General features: G+C 30.1%; 1 protein-coding gene across 4 annotated transcripts; it reads left to right on the forward strand.

Annotated features, from left to right (window-relative positions):
• The first annotated feature begins 6,828 nt into the window (after positions 1 to 6,828).
• LOC121230461 (uncharacterized protein At2g29880) lies at positions 6,829 to 13,566 on the forward strand. 4 transcript variants are annotated; one of them, XM_041115339.1, is made up of 4 exons: positions 6,829 to 7,176; positions 10,485 to 10,568; positions 12,305 to 12,676; positions 12,752 to 13,566. In XM_041115339.1, the coding sequence occupies exons 3-4, from the start codon at positions 12,311 to 12,313 to the stop codon at positions 13,367 to 13,369; spliced, it is 984 nt and encodes a 327-aa protein (XP_040971273.1). In that variant the 5' UTR covers positions 6,829 to 7,176; positions 10,485 to 10,568; positions 12,305 to 12,310; the 3' UTR covers positions 13,370 to 13,566. The 4 variants fall into 4 exon arrangements, with proteins under 4 accessions (XP_040971273.1, XP_040971272.1, XP_040971275.1 ...); XM_041115338.1 differs by having other exon boundaries at positions 12,309 to 12,676; XM_041115341.1 differs by lacking the exon at positions 10,485 to 10,568 and having other exon boundaries at positions 6,857 to 7,176.
• The last annotated feature ends 5,360 nt before the right edge of the window (positions 13,567 to 18,926 follow it).

Consider the following 18,926-nt stretch of genomic DNA (forward strand, 5'->3'; position numbering starts at 1 on the left):
AACCTCAATTTCAATAAGAAAAAAGTGTTTTGATCTTTTAGCTGTCGAATCCTAAGCCCTCCACATATCTTTGGTTGACATAATGGTTGCCAACTTACAAGTGCCATCCTTTTATTACCTCCATTCAATCCCATATAAACTGTCCGACGATACTTTCAATCTCATCACATAATTCTTGCAGAATCCTCAAAGACTGCATAACGATACCTAATATTTATAAAATACCTTATACATTTTTAAGTAAATAACCAATATATTCACTCAATTTTCAAGAGAATATGCTCACCAAATTCTTTTATTTCCTCTCTATTTTCTCAAAAATAAATTCACTACTACTCTAATTCTATTCAAATTTCAAGTTGTATTAAACATTGCCCAATTTTGTTACTTCCTTCATGTTTTCGGGACTCTTTTCCATTCAAAATTATGTTTTCTTAATTCATCATTTTAATGTATCATATCCACATTCCCATCATAGCAAACATATTCCACTTCTATCTTGATTCTGCTGTAATTCACTCATATGGTTATTCCATTATTTTGTGATTTATTTTAAATATATCATTACTTCTTCAATTTGTTATGTTTTTATATTTAAACTACATATAAATTTCAGTTTTTTTTTATATAATGCAACAACCAAGACTTTACGTTCATAGCTAGGAAGAAAGAGGAATAGTTATAATTATTTCTCTCCGGCTATTAAGGTAATCTGCCTTTATCTATTATATTTCATTATTTTAAAATCCTTAAGTTATTCCTATGCCTTGATGTATCTTTCACATTACTTTAAAACTTAATGATTTACGCTAAATTTATTATGCATATCTTTGCAATACGTTACATCATATTAAAATATTTAAATGCATGCAAAATCTATGAATCACATTAAAGGCAATAAAGTTAAGTTAATAAATCAAATAAATTTTAAAGGTGTTAATTTTTAACTAAAAGGGATAAACCTTTTTATATACCAAAATTTTGTAAATGAAGGAATCTTAATAATTATTGCATTACATATACCAATAGATCCTTTACAGTTGCAAAATGTTTCTCTCATTTATTTATTTCTGACTTTGTATTATGATATAATAATATAGTTCACCATTTTTTTTCTTTACAAAATTAGTGTTGTCATATTTAGTTGGTTGAGTGTTTTTTTATAAAGATAATGTATATCTTATAAATTCATCAAATGCATCTGATTTATCCATGATCACTTTGAATCCTTCTCATCATGTCAATATCCTTTGTACAATCTTTTAAATCATCAAATGCATTTGATTTATCTCTAAAAAATCTAACTTAGGTGTACCTTGAGAAGTCATCTACACAAATAAACACATATTTCTTTCATCCGAGGCTTTCTGACTACATGGGGTAAAATAGATCAGTATGCAAGAGCTTAAGTGGTGTTTTGTTCTAGACATGAGCCAACTTTTGGTGTTTCTTTTGATGTTGTTCACCTTTCATACAGCTACTACATACCTTGGGAATGGTCCCAAAAAGTTTTGGAATTCCTCAAAGTACCTCATATCTAACTAGCCCTTACAAACCTTCGAAATGGATGTGGTTAAGTTTTTCATGTCATAGCTCCAATTTTGACGTTGTTACATTGTTGCAATTGACAAACAAAGCCACCTTGTAGCAATTATTGAAAGTACGAGCACTCTCCATGAAGAATTCATCATAACCACTGGTAACAATTCACTAATCTTTAGTGAAATTAACAAGCATATATAGGTCACATAGTTAACTAATGCTAACAAGATTAATTTTAAGATCATCCACCAATAAAAAGCTTTCCAGTCGAGGCATGCTAGGAACATTCAAGATCCCTTCCCTTTCCTCCCATCACCAAAAGCTACCCTACCAATAGGAAAATCCTCAACATCAGTTGGATGAGTTTGATTATCTATCATGGGTCAAGAACAACCACTATCGAAATACCATATTCCATCAATAGTTGATTTTAGAGAACGATGTGAAACCAGCATATATCTAGACTCCTTCATCCACTCTCATTTTTGCAGTTTCATAGCTAATGTGCCACAAGGAGTGGGAACTTCCTTGGGCCTCAGGCACTACGCATATCCATTTCAAATCATGCAACATCATGAAACATCGAGGCTTGATGTGACTAGGGGCTTTACAATAATGGCAAATCACCTTATAAGAATGGATAATCTTCTTAGATAGGTTAGAACTTTCACCCATTTCCTTTGAACTTGATGTTTTGACAAAGATTGTGGGGTCTGGCATTATAGCTTTACCTTTATCAACAAAGCCTAAACCTCTTTTTCTTTGATCTCTCCTTCTGACAAAAAAAATTTCATCAAATTTATTACTAATAATGGTGAATTTTTCGAGCATAAGTTTGGTTTTTGCAAGTTCATTTTTTATATTCACAAGATTGTTTAACACCTCTACAAGAAAATACTATTTTGTTGCTACATGTTTAATCAATACAACATTCTCATCTTTCAACTACTTGTTTTCTTGTGAAAGTTGAGTGTTGATGTCACAAACTTGCCCCCATTTGCCTAACATATCATTGTAAGTCTACAGAAATTCTTCGTCTAAACCAATATCAGAATCTCTATCAAAATCTTCATCATCAATAGCACCTGTAGTGAAAAAAATAAATTATGATGATCTTCTTCTATATCAGATCTGCTAGATGAATTCTCATCACTCTAAGTTACATAAAGTGACTTCTCTTTCTTCTTCAGGGTGCTAGCACACTTAGATTGAATATGACCATATCCCTGACACTCAAAACACTGCACACTCTTCTTCTTGTCCTTCTCAAGTTATTCCTTTAAGATAATTCCCTTTGACTTGTTCATAGGAGCATTAGTACTAGCTTCAAACTTCTTGAATCTTCTCCCTGCTTCTTCAAAGCGTTATTAAAATTATGAGTCAATAATGAAATTTGCTCTTGAAGATCTTTAATAGTAGCATTCTAGGAAGTGGACTTCCTTCCTTACTTGAAGTGTAGTGTTTCTTTCTTTCTTTGCTCTGATACATTTAGCCTTATCAGTATCCATCTCAAAGCTCTGTAAGGAACCAATGAGTTCATCAATAGCCAACCTTTCTTGGTATCTTAAATAATTGTGACCTTAATAGAAAATCTATCAAGGGGATACCTCAACACTTTTCTAATTAGCTTGGTATGGGAGTATTCCTCTCCTAGAGCAAAAGTCTAGTTTGATAGATCACACAACTTTCATAGAACTCTCTAATAGTCTCCTATTCTTGCATCTTTAGGATTTCAAACCTTAAAGTTAGCATTTGCATATTTGATTGCTTGACAATAGATGTTCCTTTATAATCAGTCTCCAAGATATCCCAAGAAAACTTAGTAATAGTGCATTCAGAAATCCTCTTAAATTCCTACAGGTCGACTCCACAAAAAATGCATACAATGTTATGGAATTGGCATTAGCAAGCTTTTCTTCCTTGACAGTCCTTTGAGCTTTAACCTTTGACACTCTACCATTCTCAGAATCAAACATAGGTGGCTCTTATCTTATAAGAACTACTATCCATGCCTTTTATCAATAAATTTTATGTAAGCCTTCATGTTGGATTTAAAGTATGCATATTTGCCAATCTTTAACATTAAGGGATGTCAAGTAGATGAACCTTTCACAGCTTGAATCTAACAACACTAGGAATCTTAACTATGTTAAGTGATAAGCTCTAATACCACATGTTAATTCAAATAAGTTGTTGAAATATAAGCTATTCGCTTGGAAGGAGAGGCTAAGGGAGTGGACATTCCTTCAAGAACTACGATAATAGATAAACAAAACAGTCTTAAGCGTAACATTAAGTAATATAAAAATGATAAATTTGAAATTGGTGCGATAAATTTTATTATGATAATATTTTACTTTTTCATATTTTTATATAATCTTTTAACAAAATAAAATAGGCCAAGACTGAATACGTATTTAATAAAATTTATATACAAGTTTTTTTTATCACTTCACTTATAACCATGGCTTAATCCATAAATTGATACCTAAAATTATACTGTTATTCCCATCTTGATACCTAATTTATTTTTGGTCACAAGTGGTATCTAAATTATTTTTTTCTCAAGTTGGCATCTCCATTAGTCCAACCATTAAATCTATTTTAAAAAAGGTTTAACCCACAATTTCCCCCAAATTGGTATTTAGACTCTTTTTTTTGTGACAAGTGATAACTAAGTTATTCTTTCGTTACCCATTTTAGACCAAATCGTTAAATCCGTAAAAAAATTTCCAACCAATAATAAATCACCATGTCATATAAACTTAAAAAATATTTATTTAATTCTTTTATTTTCATTTATTTTTCTTTTATATTGTTTCTCTCTCTTTATTTTTTTCTTTCTTCTTTCTTTATAATATTTGGCAACACGAGCAATGCTCGAAAATTATCATCCCAATGTTGAGACGTTGACAATTAATTTTGTTTTTTGAACTTCATTGCTTGCTTGCTCTACCTAACGTTATCAAAAAAGTTATTTTATCAATGAAAATCAGTGTCTTTTGAACCGGATTGGCTTGACCCAGAATTGGTCTAGGAATTGATTCAAAGATAAGGTTTGAACCAATTAATCCGCGAACCAGTATTAATCAATTGAAACAAGCTAAAAAAAACCAGTTGAATTGGTTTCCTTTTTTTAAAGTTTTTTATTTTTATTTTTATGAATTTTTAATTATTTATTTGATCGAATCGGATGAACTGATCAAACAAAGAATTGGTGTCCTAACAAGTTCAACAAACGGTCTAGTTTTCAAGAAAAAAAAAGAAAAATATATATATAAGAGAAAAAATATTGTTTTTTCCATATGTCCAATTTTAATTGATTATTTTTTTTCTAAAAGAGGTTTAACATTTAATTAATGGTTGAACTAACAAAAATACGAATTTGGCAAAAGAATATATAGGTACCACTTGTGATAAAAAAATATCTAGGTACCAAAATGAAAAAACTGTATAGTTTAATTATCAATTTGTGGTTAAACTTTTTTCTTTTAAAGAATAACTTTTTAACAGTTTGGCTGACTGAAGTATAACTTAGGGGAAAAAAGAAAGATAAAAAAATAAATATCAAGATTAAAAAGTTATATAATTTAGAAATTAATTTATAGATTAAAATTATAATCATTAAATAGTTTTAACATAAAATATTTTATTTGCGTAATTATAAAACACTTTGGTTGAGATAAATCCTGAATTTGTAATATATACGACTCTTAATAATAATTTAGTTTTCTGAACCAGACACCGACATGCAACATTGAAAAAGAAAGAAAGTAGAATTCATGTTAATAATGGAATGTTGTTTTCTAGAAAGTAAAGTTCAATAATGCACACCAAATGGGAGGGATTCATTTAAAAAATTATTAAAGTTTTACACCTTTTTATAATCCTGGATTAAATTTATGATTAAGACCAAGAGATTATTTTATTTTAAAAATGGTCCTTTCTTTTATTATTATGTTTTTCATCCATTAACAGTAATTATCTTTCTTAATGAATCTCCTTCTAACTTCCGCTTTCTACATTTTCTTTTTGTCAATGATTTATTCTTTCAATTCTTTTTTCCTTCTTCCAAACTTTTACATGAATTTCTTATATCTAAATGTAACCACAGATTATTTCCTATTCAATTAGACACTATTAGACACTATGAGTGATTAGATACCATATTCCTAAAAAGATCTTGACAAAGAAAATTTTACAAAAGGGAAATTCTAGTATATGAAAACAATGAAAACACTAAATGGCAACTAAGTCAACCGTTTATATAATATCATAGAGTTATAAATATTATCATATAATTAACGTTCCCTTAGTTATAAATTTTGGGTTTTTCAAATTTTGGATTAAATTTATTTCAGGCTCAAATTCGAATCAGTGTCGAGTACAAGCTTTTTAAGTTTGAAGTTTTTGAGTTTGGATCATTACAACTCAAATTTTTTCAAGTTTAGATTGTTATTGGACTAATTCGACACGATCGAACTTTCAAGCTCAAGTCAAGAGGACACATGTTAGAAATTAAATATATATATTGTTATATCCCTCCACCAAGATGACACATGTTAGCCCAAGACTTATTGTTGACTCTGCGTTGACCTCTTGAGCATGACCACCCTTTCCATCTCAATCAGAACCAGTCACCCAAGCTTAAGGGTGAATGCTATCCTAATCTGAACATACTCTCAAGACAATACAGAGTCTATTTGGGATTATCTACCTCATATTGATAAAATCTCATGATAAGTGCCTATGACTATCCATTATGCATTTAACGAGATTGAATGCTTATCTAGTCATGTCATACCAGCGGACAAGAGGATCCCTCCTATAAATACTCTAGAAAAATATGAATAGGGGATTGACCTATTAGCACACTAATGTTACTCTGAGCTCTTGCCTTATTAGTCAGTTTGTCCTCTTGTCCTTGTTCCGGCTCTCAACCTTTACAGGTGAACCAGTTTCCATTACCCCACCATAATCTCCTCATTGTCTTCCTTCCTTGTTGTACTAAGAATCAACATATATATATATATATATGCTTGGGGGATCCACTTACATCAATGTAAAACTTATGTGGCTTTACTCTATTTCATAACATTTTATACGATTTATATTTGAACATTCCAACCTTGAATTTATTAAGATATTTTTACTTGACATGCATGTAAAATTTTGGATCAATCTTAGAGCTTGTTTGGTTGGCTGTAATGGTTTACCATTACAGCCTTATTCAGTGGGCCCAACCTTATTACATTGTTTGGTTGGCTGAATGGGCTATTACAGCCCTATGCATTACAGTCTTATTCCAGGTAAAATCACCGTTTACAATTCATGCCTCCCCCCACAGAATACCAATTCAGCGTTAAAAGTTTTCATCTTTACCCTTCTTATTTCTTTTTCATCTGAGCATTTTTTCTTTCTTTTTTTTCACCTCTGATTCCCATTTCCTTCCAACAGTCCTCTTAGCCTCCACAAATTCATCCTCAAGCTCCGGTTGAAATCAGGTTCCTTTCAACGAAAACGCATTGAAAACCAGATTTCTCAGTTTTCTTCAAGAAAATCCGACTTCGGTGTGAGAGGAAAAGGCTATCGATTGGATCGGTGCTGAATCGAGTGAAGCAGTTCGCTGACAAGGTAAGCTTTTGACCTTCTTCAATCGAAATTAAGACCCTTTTTTCGTTAACTATCCCAGATCCCCAAGAATACTGTTTTAATCGAACCCTATTAAGCACTTACATGCTACTGTCATTGATAGGTATAAGCTGTTTTTAAGATTACTTGTTGGAATTGTTAATAAATTGTATGGAAAGCTTGTTGATTCGGTAAAGGAACAATTAATTTGGGTTAAAGAAATGGTTGATGTTTCTGCTACAGGAATTGATAGTTTGTTAGTGTGTTTAATGAGGCAAATTGTTGGTGGTGATTTTAGTGATGGGAATCTTTGGTTATGTTTCGAGGGTTTCATGAAGGATTGTAGGATAGCCTTCCACTCGGACTTGAGATCCTTTCCTTGGCTGGAATAAAAAAAAAAACATACATATCTGAGGTTTCTTGAGAAAATGGGGTGAAATTTTTATTCATATATAACGAAATTGCTAAATATGCAGAATCATAAAACAATACTATTTTGGCTCTGCTCGACCTCCATCTATTGACGATACCTACCCTTTAATTTGACCATAAATTCTTACCCACTAGTATATACCACCAGCAAACCCAAAGTACCAATGCACATTTCTTGTAACATTGTCAGATATTCACCACTAGTTAATGGACCCTATAAAGTTCACTTGTAATATATATAACACCAATGTCCAATACTTCAATATTTGAAACTTGTTTTTTCACAATCTCTAGCCAAGAGTTGATAGATACATGACATGTTAATCCAAGGAGACCCCCAAAAAAAAGTGGAAAAGAAAATATGTATGAAAGCCAGAAAACAATGAAAAAAATAAAAATAAAAGGAAACAAAGCGTTAAAAGAAGAGACAAATAGCACTCAGTTTAAATAGAGATGAAATAAAAACCATATAACAATCTAAATGGTCCCTCTTTGTCCAATTTCTACCTTTTGTTGTTCACTTTTTCTTAGTGAAACTCAACTTGGAAAACCTTTTGGTGTAAGGAAATAAAAAGGTTATGTTTGTGTTATAACATGAATGGGGGGCATCATCTCTCCTTTCTTTTTTCATCTTCTGCAACAATGTTAGGTAACTTTTTCAAGTTCTGAATCAGTTGATCCACATTTAACATATACCTATAAATGTAAAAAGCTTGAAAGTAGTGGATCTTGATTGCAATTTTAGGACTATACTTGTCATCTTAATTAATTACTCTTTTTTTAATTTCCTTTTAAATTAAAACAAAAACAAATCAAGAAGATGATTACGAATGGATCTATCTCTCATCACATGAACTGGATGTCTCATGTATTTATTAATTATTGAAGTTGTTTAAGCATCACAAAGATGAGCAAACAGAATCAAATTAAGCTAGTAGGCAATAAAGGGTCACATGATGTGATCTTAGATTGCTGGTTTTCCTAATGACAACTGTATAAGATTAGCTGAACAACAACAGGCCTCTATTATACTTTTTTTTTGTTCTCTGGTTTAAAATATATAGAGAGATTAGATAGAAGTTATATATTTTTGTTTTTGAGTTTAATTTGTTTAATCCACACTGTACCATATCAAACAACTTTGGTTCGTGGTGCATATCTTAATTAGTTTTTTGCTTGGTGTTGTTGTCAGGAGACTAGCACATGAGAGGAGATATATGAATAAAAAAAACGTACATATCTAAGAATTCTTTTGTGTTTAACCGTCTTGCAATGACAAATTTTGCAGTGGATATATGTTTGATGATTCGATGTCTGAATTTCCATGCAAAAAGAAAACATTTTTGTTGGCTAAGGAATCGACAAAAAAATGGGGTTTCTGCAGATTTGCTCTCTCTCTCTCTCTCTAATATTTTTCAACAAGTTAACTAAATATAGAAATTGGGTTTTCTCCATGCAGAAAACCTGCTAATATTGTGGATTGGGTTCTGCAAGTTATTAACTTTGACTCTTAATTTTAATGGAGTTATAATTTGTTTTTGTTTGAAGTTATGGAATTATAATCAGTTGAACAACTGTTAAAAATTAGATCATCCTAATTGAACAAAATAAATTCCTTAGCTGTTTATAAGTTTGATGAGAAAAACTTTGAGAGTTGTACGAACAATTTTATAACATTCAATAAATAATGCATGGGGAACAGTAAAAGTCCGCTTCAGCATTTTCAATATCTTTTTCTCTCTAATTCATATATATTTATTAAATAATTATTTGTTACAGTTGAAATTTTTATTCTATAACCAAAATTGACATTTTTTCATTTATCCTTAAATTATATTTTAAAAAAAGAAATAAAATATTATATATGAATGTTATGAATATTATATATAAAACAAATTGCAATTTGCACCTTAAAAGAAATAAATAATATGAATATTATATATAAAGTAGTAGCTTTATGTATATATATAAAAGATTTAATCTATTATTTGATATTTGCTTTTAATTTTAATATCCAATTTAGTATTGGAGTTCGGTTTTAATATTCATTTCGATATTTAAGTTTTATTTTGTCTTAATTAAGTATTTGAGTTTGATTTCAATATTTAGTAAAATAAAAGTTTTCATAAAATGATAAAATAAAGAAAGAAAAGAAATTTAATGGGCGACAAGTTTGATATAAAGTGATAAAACTCATGTGGCTTCCCCTTCCTTTAGGATCAATTTATTGGGTTCCACTTTCAAACAAAGAAAACAAAACATGATACATGACACAAAAGGCAAATATTGGAGTCAATAAAATTGACTAGTTTGGCTTTGCTTGGATTTCTTTCCTATACCACATGCTTATAGTCATACCTTACTCAACACAACTCCATATGTATTACCTATAGAATTTTTCTATAAGCAAAATAAGTATGTTATAAAAATATTAAAAAAATACATTATATACTAAATCATATATATTGGATTTTGAAGTTCAATCAATGATTACAATTGGTTCATTCAATGATGACTACATGTAAAATGTTATAAGTGATTTAACAATTGTAAGTGAAGGAGTATAAGTATTGAGTTCTGTTTCTTAGTTATTAAAAGTTGTGCCTCTTAAACTTATTTGAATAATTATATCTATTGTTAAAAGATGTGAGTATTCAAATAAACATTTATTTGGATAATTGTATTTATATAAATAAACATGAAATTTTTTGAAAATAAGATCGAATTTCAGTTGCAACAAACTTTGAAACTTTGAAAATGATATTATTATTATACACTACTAAATGCTTGATAAATTATTTACTTATACATAAGCAAATATATTTTTAAATAGACTTAGCCTATTTATTAATATGTATTGTTCATTTTTTCTTTGACAGTTTGTTATTGCTTCCTCTTCTTATTTGGCTTGTTTGATCGCTTCCTCCACCCAGACTTGAGCATCTTGTATTCACAGAATCACTGTAAGTTCTTTGGCAATTAAATTCTTTGATTTTGTTTTACTATTATTGAAATTGGTATTAGAGAAATGTCACCCTTTTACTACGATTTGAAGATATGTTACACTTTAATATCTTGCAGTAATAGCTCGTCTGCCTTTAATAGTACAAAGTGAGAGGCGTAAAAGAATTGGTCTTGCTATTACAATATGGTTGCAAATGTATACAGTTGCGAGTTGGTTCTTAGTTGCATTGGGTGCCATCCGTAGCCTACATACTTATAGACTAAGGATTAGATCCTATATTTTAGATTTTTATGCAAAACGAGATTATATGAAAAGACTTGTATATGCTAGTGACGAGACCTGTATTGAACAAGTTAGGATGAATAGAATTACCTTTTTAAAACAATGTGAGATGTTACAAACTTTAGGGGGATTGAAGTCGTCAAGGAACATGCTTGTTGATGAGCAAGCAACAATGTTTTTACATATCATTTCTCATCACCTTAAAAATAGAGTTATCAAGCATCACTTTAATAGGTCTGGGGAAACTGTTAGCAGCTCATTTCACAATGTTTTAAATGTTGTCATATGCTTACAAGATGTATTATTTAAAAAGGCAGAGCCAATTACAGCTAATTTTACAGACCGAAGGTGGAAATGGTTCAAGGTATTAGAGTGAATTCTATATATAACTCGTACATAATTTAATCCATTTAGATTTAAATATAGTATCCTAACTCGAGATTTTATACATGTGATGTAGAATTGCTTAGGTCCTTTAGATGGAACCCACATCAAGATTAGGGTTCCAACAGTTGATAAACCTAGATATCAAACACGAAAAGGTGACATAGCAACAAATATGTTAGGTGTTTGTACACCTCATATGCATTTTGTTTATGTTCTTCCTGGTTGGGAAGGTTCTGTTACTGATGGACGAGTTCTTCGAGATGCCATTAGTAGGAGACATGGACTAAAAGTTCCTCATGGTAAATTGCAAAAATTAGAGGAATTTGAATTAATTTTTAAGATCATACTTTTTTGGGAAATTAACCATGACAAATAGTTTCTTTTTATAGGTTGTTATTATCTTGTTGATGCTGGATACACAAATTGTGAGGGATTTCTTGTTCCTTTTAAAGGACAAAGATATCATTTGAATGAGTGGCGTCAGGGTTACCAACCAAGTACTCCAGAAGAATTTTTCAATATGAAACATGCTTCAGCGCGTAATGTTATTGAAAGATGTTTTGGGTTATTAAAACTTAGATGGGGAATACTTAGGAGTCCATCATTTTATCCTGTAAGGGTGCACAATAGAATTATTATTGCATGTTGTTTGCTCCATAATTTTATTCGAACCTATATGAGTCTTGATCCTATTGAAGAGGAGTTGGGAGAAGGATTGCCTAGTAATGTGATAGATGACAATGAACCGAATATCATAAATATTCATCCGTCGGATGCATGGGCTACTTGGAGGATGGAACTAGCCAACCAAATGTTCGATGAATGGCAAGCATCTAGAAATTAGTTAGGTTTAGGGTAAAAATAGTAAATGTTTAAGTTGTTTATGTTATTTCATATATCTAGTTTATGAAACTTTGATGATGTTTGAATTATTTTTTGTATTGTACTAGACTTGTTGAATGATAATTTATTTTCTTTTGATTCATCATGTGTTATAATTTAATAAAGTGTTGACCTTTTGATGCATAATATTGAACTTAATTTTCATTTGCGTTTTTTCTTAAGATAGTTATGTCAGGTTTTTCCCAATCAAGTGTTTCTTCCCAGAGTTCTCGAGGAACCAAAAGAAAATGGGTTCCAGAAGAAGATGCTGCATTGGTTGCTTGTATGGTCGACTTGCACAATGCTGGAACCTTTAATGCAGATACGGGATTCAAAGCCGGCTATTTAAATGAGTTAGAAAAGATGATAGAAAAAGTTTTACCCAATGCCATGTTGAAGGCTAAACCTAATCTTGAATCGAGGATTAGGACATTGAAAAGGGATTGGTCAATTGTTTATGACATGCTTATTGGAAAAAACAATAGCGGCTTTGGTTGGGATGAGCATAGGCAGCTTGTTGTTGCTGAAGATGCGGTGTGGAACTCATATATAAGTGTAAGAATTATTTCAAGTCTTTATTATCTTATTTTAACAAAACTTATATCTAATATGAATTTCTAATTTTTATAGAGTCATAAAGAAACAGCTCAATTCAGACATCGGAGTTTCCCTTATTATGACCAACTTACTGCAATCTACGCAAAAGATCGAGCCACTGGAAAAGATGCTCAAATAGCTGCTGATATTATTGAAGAAATAAATGTTGAAGATGTAGCTGCTACAAATTCTCATGAAGAAAGAAACGATTTCCATGGATCCGAAGCTGATGTTTCTTTAGATGACATGGATCTTTCAACTACACAACCTCAACCAGAACCGCAGCTAGCTAGAAACCAAGGTGATTTTGCATTTTCAAAGAAGAAAAAAAAGATTTCTGATGCAAGTGATTTTTCTACTTCATTTAATGATACTGCCGCTTTATTGGCGGAAAATATACGGGCCGTTGGCCTTAAAATCAGTAAGAGTATTGCATCCGAAGTGGTAATTCAACAAAAGTCAGAAATGACCATTCAAGAAAGTGCTCTGAAATTATATCCAACATTATGTGAAGTGGAAGGTTTAACTGAGGATGAACACTATCGAGCATTGAGCAAAATTCCAGATCATCCAACGCAAATGCTCATTTTTTTTAGTTTGCCTTCTGCCGTGCGATTGGAATGGGTCAGAAGATTTCTTGCTGACCATTAAAAATCATGGTTGTGTTGATATTTTGGTAACTTTTTGTGTTTGTAATATTTGGATGGTATAATGACATGATAGAATGTCATTACAATGATGTAACTTTTTGATGTTGTAAAATTATAAAACATATGGATTATGACATATATACTATTGAAATCATGTAACTTTTTGTTAATATATGAATATTATGCTTGAATGTGAAATATAATTTTCAAGTTATTTATTACTTTTTTAGTAATGAGTTATTTATTGCTTCTAATATTTAATTATTTTTTATTATAGAATAATTAAATTATTTGTTTCAGTAATGATATTTTAACACATTAAATATGTATTGCAGTTTAAAAATAATAAAATAGATTATATATATTTTTATAGTATTATATATTTTGATTTTTTAATTCATATAATAATAATTATATTAAGAATGTTATTAAATTATATTTTTTATTAAATTATTTTCAATAATAATCTTATTAAAATTTAATAACAATAACAATAATCATCTATTTTTAAAAAAAATTCTGTTAAGGGTATTCTGGTCATTTTAGTTTTTTTTCCTTACGCTATTACAACATCATTCCATTCAACCAAACACAAGAATACTATTACAGTTCTATTCCATTCCATTCAACCAAACAGTTGAATTACTTATTACAGCTCTATTCCATTACAGCTCTATTCCATTACAGCTCTATTCAATTACAGTCCTATTCCATTACAGCCAACCAAACGTAATGTTATATCTTTATCATATCGATCTAAAATATTGTCTATTTTAATATTTATTTAACAATTAATTTTTTTACATATAATAAATATTTATAAGTTTTAAACCTATATAAAACTTGACATGCATGATCTGCAATAATGAAAAATGAAATATAAAAATTCGAATTTTAAAATATTCATCCTATAAAAAGTTATGAAAGTGTAAAATCACATAAGTTTTACACCGGTGTAATCTCTACATATGGGAGGTATCCACTTACACTAAGTAAAATTAAAATAGTTTTACACATTTTCATATCTTTTTGTAAACCCTTCCACATATAGGGGAGAGACCTATCTACAACGATATAAAACTAATTTGTTTATAACTTTTTGTATGGTTGATATTTTTACAATTTTAACTGTCATATTATATGTCATGTTTCATTTGCATAAATAATGAATGTCAAATTTGAAGTGGATAAAAAGTTTCTAACTACTTTTTTTAATAAAAAATTTAACCATTAAATAAATATTAATATAGACAAAATTTTATATTGAAACAGTTATTTCGCTGATTAAATAATAAATATTAAAAAAATTTAAGAAGTTTAAATATTATTTCAAATGAATTTATTTTTCCAAAAAATAATGCTACAACATTATTACCACTACGAAAGTATTATAACATGTTAATATGTTTAGATTTATATGTGTTATGATTTTAGAATTATATATGTGTTGAATTATATAATTTCATTTGCATTATAAAAATAATTTTATAGTTGCTAAATTAACAGTTTTCTTATTAAAAGTAGAATCAAATTAACATTTTTAAAATCTAACACCATTAAGAATAAAAATATAATAATATAAAAACACATTAACATAACTTTAAAGGAGGATATACAGAAACAACAATTATCTAGGAAAACAAAATTAAATTAATGAGATAAAAATGCCTTTTTAAAAAAAAAATAGAATTACCTAAACATTGCATATTCATAATTTTTCACAAACTAAAAGTATAATTAAAAAAAAAGAGCTATTTATATGCTTATAGCTTGACAAAATCAATCCGGGCCTATAGTTTTAATATACATAAACATTGACATCCTTTTTCTAAATGGCATTTTTAACTTAACAATAATCTTCATTTCACTGTGCTATATATATATTCATTAAACATTTTTGTTACTTAATCAGATGACATTCTTATTATTTTATAATTAATCAATATTTTAGGATTTTGTTGCTTACTTACATCTAATATACCCGTGTAATTTTATCCCAAAAGACGGTGGAGATAAAAATGTGAATCAGTACCACAGTAAAAGTTCGTGGTGGCAAAATTGAAATCCAAAGTATGCTTTGAAGTGAATTTTGTAATTTTGCAATTTTTATTTTTCTAGGATAGAATTATGGAAACTTTGGCTGCTCAGAGTCATTCAATTTTATGCTTTTTAATTTTATGAGATAAGCATAATGATAATTATATTATTGCGAATGTGTGTTCATGCATATATGAGATAAGCATGCCATATAGATTAGGGAGAATATCACATGTACTTGTCATGCATATATTGATCATTCATGATTGAAAACGAACATTAAAAACCTTGCATGTTTTTAAAATATTGAGTGAGAAAAGGTCCTTAAATGAGACCTACAACTTCCATCAATGGTTTGTCATGTGGATCTCACTAAGAAGATATCTTGAAAGTAAGTGAACTCTCTTGAGATTGTATAATAGTTGGACCAACCTTCGTGCTAGGTACTATCATATGATATTTCAAGAACATCTGTCTTCAAATCACAGCATGCTACTCAATGAAATTGTCCCACGATGACACATTTGTGGTTCATGATGTGATGGGTGTTGAGTTGATGATTATACACTCAATATCTTCTAGTTAAGTAACTCCCTACGGAGCTCTACTTAAGTTAGAAAGATAACTAAACGTTTCACGATTATTAGTAAGTGGGAATGCCTAAAGAATTAGGTTCATGTGCTAATTGGATGGAAATCCATGTTCTTACAAGTTGATCATCATTACCCCACGGTGGCTTGATTCAATTTGTGTAGGAATTATCATTGCAATGGCTTACAAATGTTTTCAAGGTTTAATGTAAGACGCATTGTGGCACCCCAAACCCGATCAGGACGGACTGGCCCGAATTCGAAACGTTATATTAGCCACCTAAGTGATTCTCCGACAAACGACCTCCCAAGACACAGCCCGACCTTATAACACCTTAATCTTATTAATTTATTAGTTATTTATTAGTGCGGAAGCAATTTGTGAACCAATTTTAAACCTTTTATAAGTAATTTAACCTAAGGGCATTTTTGTCATTTTACCACCTACGATTAAACCAACTCGAATTTAGATCTATACATTTACCAACCCTCATTTATTCAATTTAGTAAGCCCTAAAATTTTTAACTTAATCCGAGTTTCTTTTCTATGTCTTAGGTTTTATCATTAAAGACTAAATCGTAACAATTTCAAACCATTAGTACTATTCCTGAATATTAAATTGAGTGTGTTTCTAATAAAATTTATCAATTAAAAGTTTAATCCTAAAATTTTATCAAGTTTCCTTATCATTTAAGACTCTAATTAGACTTATCAAGTTATAGGATTAATTTGTAATTTAAACAAACTAGAGAACCAATTTAAAAAGACCAGAATTCAAACCCCCAACAATCCACTGTAGTTTTTTTTTGTGCGAAAAATTTGATTTTAAACTCGATTTTAAGTACTTTAATGGTTAATTAAACTTGATTTAGTTACAATTAAATATCATACATATTCATACACCTTCAATTGAATTTATCAACACCAATTAAGCCTCAATTAAATAGAATTAAACATTCAATTTCATGCATATCACCCACCGGTTTATTCAAACAAGTGGTGTACCTTAAGCGCTAGTGAACCACTCCATGGAAGCTTCATTTAAACAATTGTAAGTGTATCATGCCTCACACATCGTGTTATCAAGCAACAATTCACTGTAAATTATTCAATAATCAAACTCAAACATGAATATATGATATTATAAAACCATCCAAAATTAAAAATGTCCAAATCCAATTACAACCAAAATTAAACCAAGTCTCGGAAGTTCCACATTTCTGATTAACATCTCTAAAACATGTAACTAAATCTCTACCTAGCCTAAATCTCTTGTAACTCTCTTGCTCAGCTCTTCAACTCCTTAATCCCGTTAGTTAACTGTACGAATGTAAAGGTTTGAGTTTAAAAAGCTCAGTGTAACATCCCGAATTAAGGTCTAGTCAGAACTGTGGTTTCAAGACCATAAATCCGAAGTAAAAATAATTATTTTGTGATTATTATGAGGTCTATGATATGATTTCATGATTGTGCAAAAGTTTCATGAAGAAATTTTGTGAATAAGTGTCCAATTTGAATTTTAGGACTAAATTGCAAAAGTTGCAAAATTAGAGATTCTAGAAACTTTAAGTATGAAATGGCTTTAGATTGTTAATTAGAGGACCTTAAATATAAATTTTCCCAATTTTTATTGTTATGGACAAAAATGGGCATGCATGGGTAAAATTTTAAAGAAAGGCCTTAAGGGCATTTTTGTCTTTTGGTAAAAAAAGAATTAAAAGGGAAAATGAAGTGGAAATCTTGTCCATCTTCTTCAAGGTTATGCCAAAATTTCTAAGGACCATAGCTAGGGTTTTTCTCCAACTTTCAAACTTGATAGTAAGTACATCCTAGCCTCGTTTTTAATGTTCTTTATGTTTTTTAGATCCTTGAAGCATGATCTAGCTATTTCTACCATTGTTTTAAGCTAGGTTTCATGTTCAAAATTTTACCCATGTGTGTCATGCATGTATTTTGATGATTAATGAAGGAATATGGAAGTTTGGTGTTAGATGAACATCTTTTACTAAGTGATTTTTCATGAAAACACCAAAAAGGACTTGTTTGTAAAATATGTAAAAATAGGTGTTAAAAACGTGATTTGATGAAAAATGTGGGCTTTTATAAGAGGGAATATTAATCGGCTAGGCTTGGGTAACAAAGAAATTGGACACATTTCATTTTATGAGCTTAGGGGCAAAAGTATAAATATGTGGGAGTTTAAGGGCAAAATTGTAATTTTTCTATTTATGGACTGATATGAATAATGTGATAATTAAATAAGTGAAATTTTCTATTATAGATCAAGAAAAATGAAGTCCGGACCTAAACCGAGGAAAGAACAAGGTTGTGGACTAAATCGAATAGTTAGCTACATTTTTGTACCGAGGTAAGTTTGTGTATAATTAATACAATATTTTATTATGTACTTAACATTTAATGTTGCATAAATTGTATATTTGTCTTTGTGAATATTATTGATGTTGTCCGACAAAGATTTGAGGTGATGAAAGCTGGTTGAACCTTGGGAATACTTAAGGTATAAATATCATGACATTTGGGTTGATGAGATCCCGTATAAGAGCATATATGGGATATGGCATCAGCATCGATATGTGTTATCATGTAAGACCATATCCGGGATATGGCGTTGATATGAGATCCCATGTAAGACCATGTTTGGGACATGGCATTGGCATTGATATGAGACATCATATAAGACCATAGCTGGGCTATCGGCTTTGATATGTGCGATCCCATGTAAGACCATGTTTGGGGCATGGCATTGGCATCAATATGTGGTCCCATATAAGACCATACATGGGATATGGAATTGGCACCTTATTATGTGAATATGATATCCTGAGCATCCCTTAGTATTCCAAGTGGTTCAACGGGTAGTCTAAAGATTTTTCATAGAAATGACGAGGTATGATCACGTTAAAAAGGGT

Source organism: Gossypium hirsutum, chromosome A06, assembly GCF_007990345.1.
Source record: "Gossypium hirsutum isolate 1008001.06 chromosome A06, Gossypium_hirsutum_v2.1, whole genome shotgun sequence".
Classification (NCBI taxonomy): Eukaryota; Viridiplantae; Streptophyta; class Magnoliopsida; order Malvales; family Malvaceae; genus Gossypium; species Gossypium hirsutum.

Coding starts and splice junctions, on each gene's coding strand:
- LOC121230461 (XM_041115339.1), top strand. CDS start 12,311: ATGTCAGGTTTTTCCCAATCAAGTGTTTCTTCCCAGAGTTCTCGAGGA. Junction 12,677..12,751: donor TGTGGAACTCATATATAAGT/GTAAGAATTATT, acceptor TAATTTTTATAG/AGTCATAAAGAAACAGCTCA.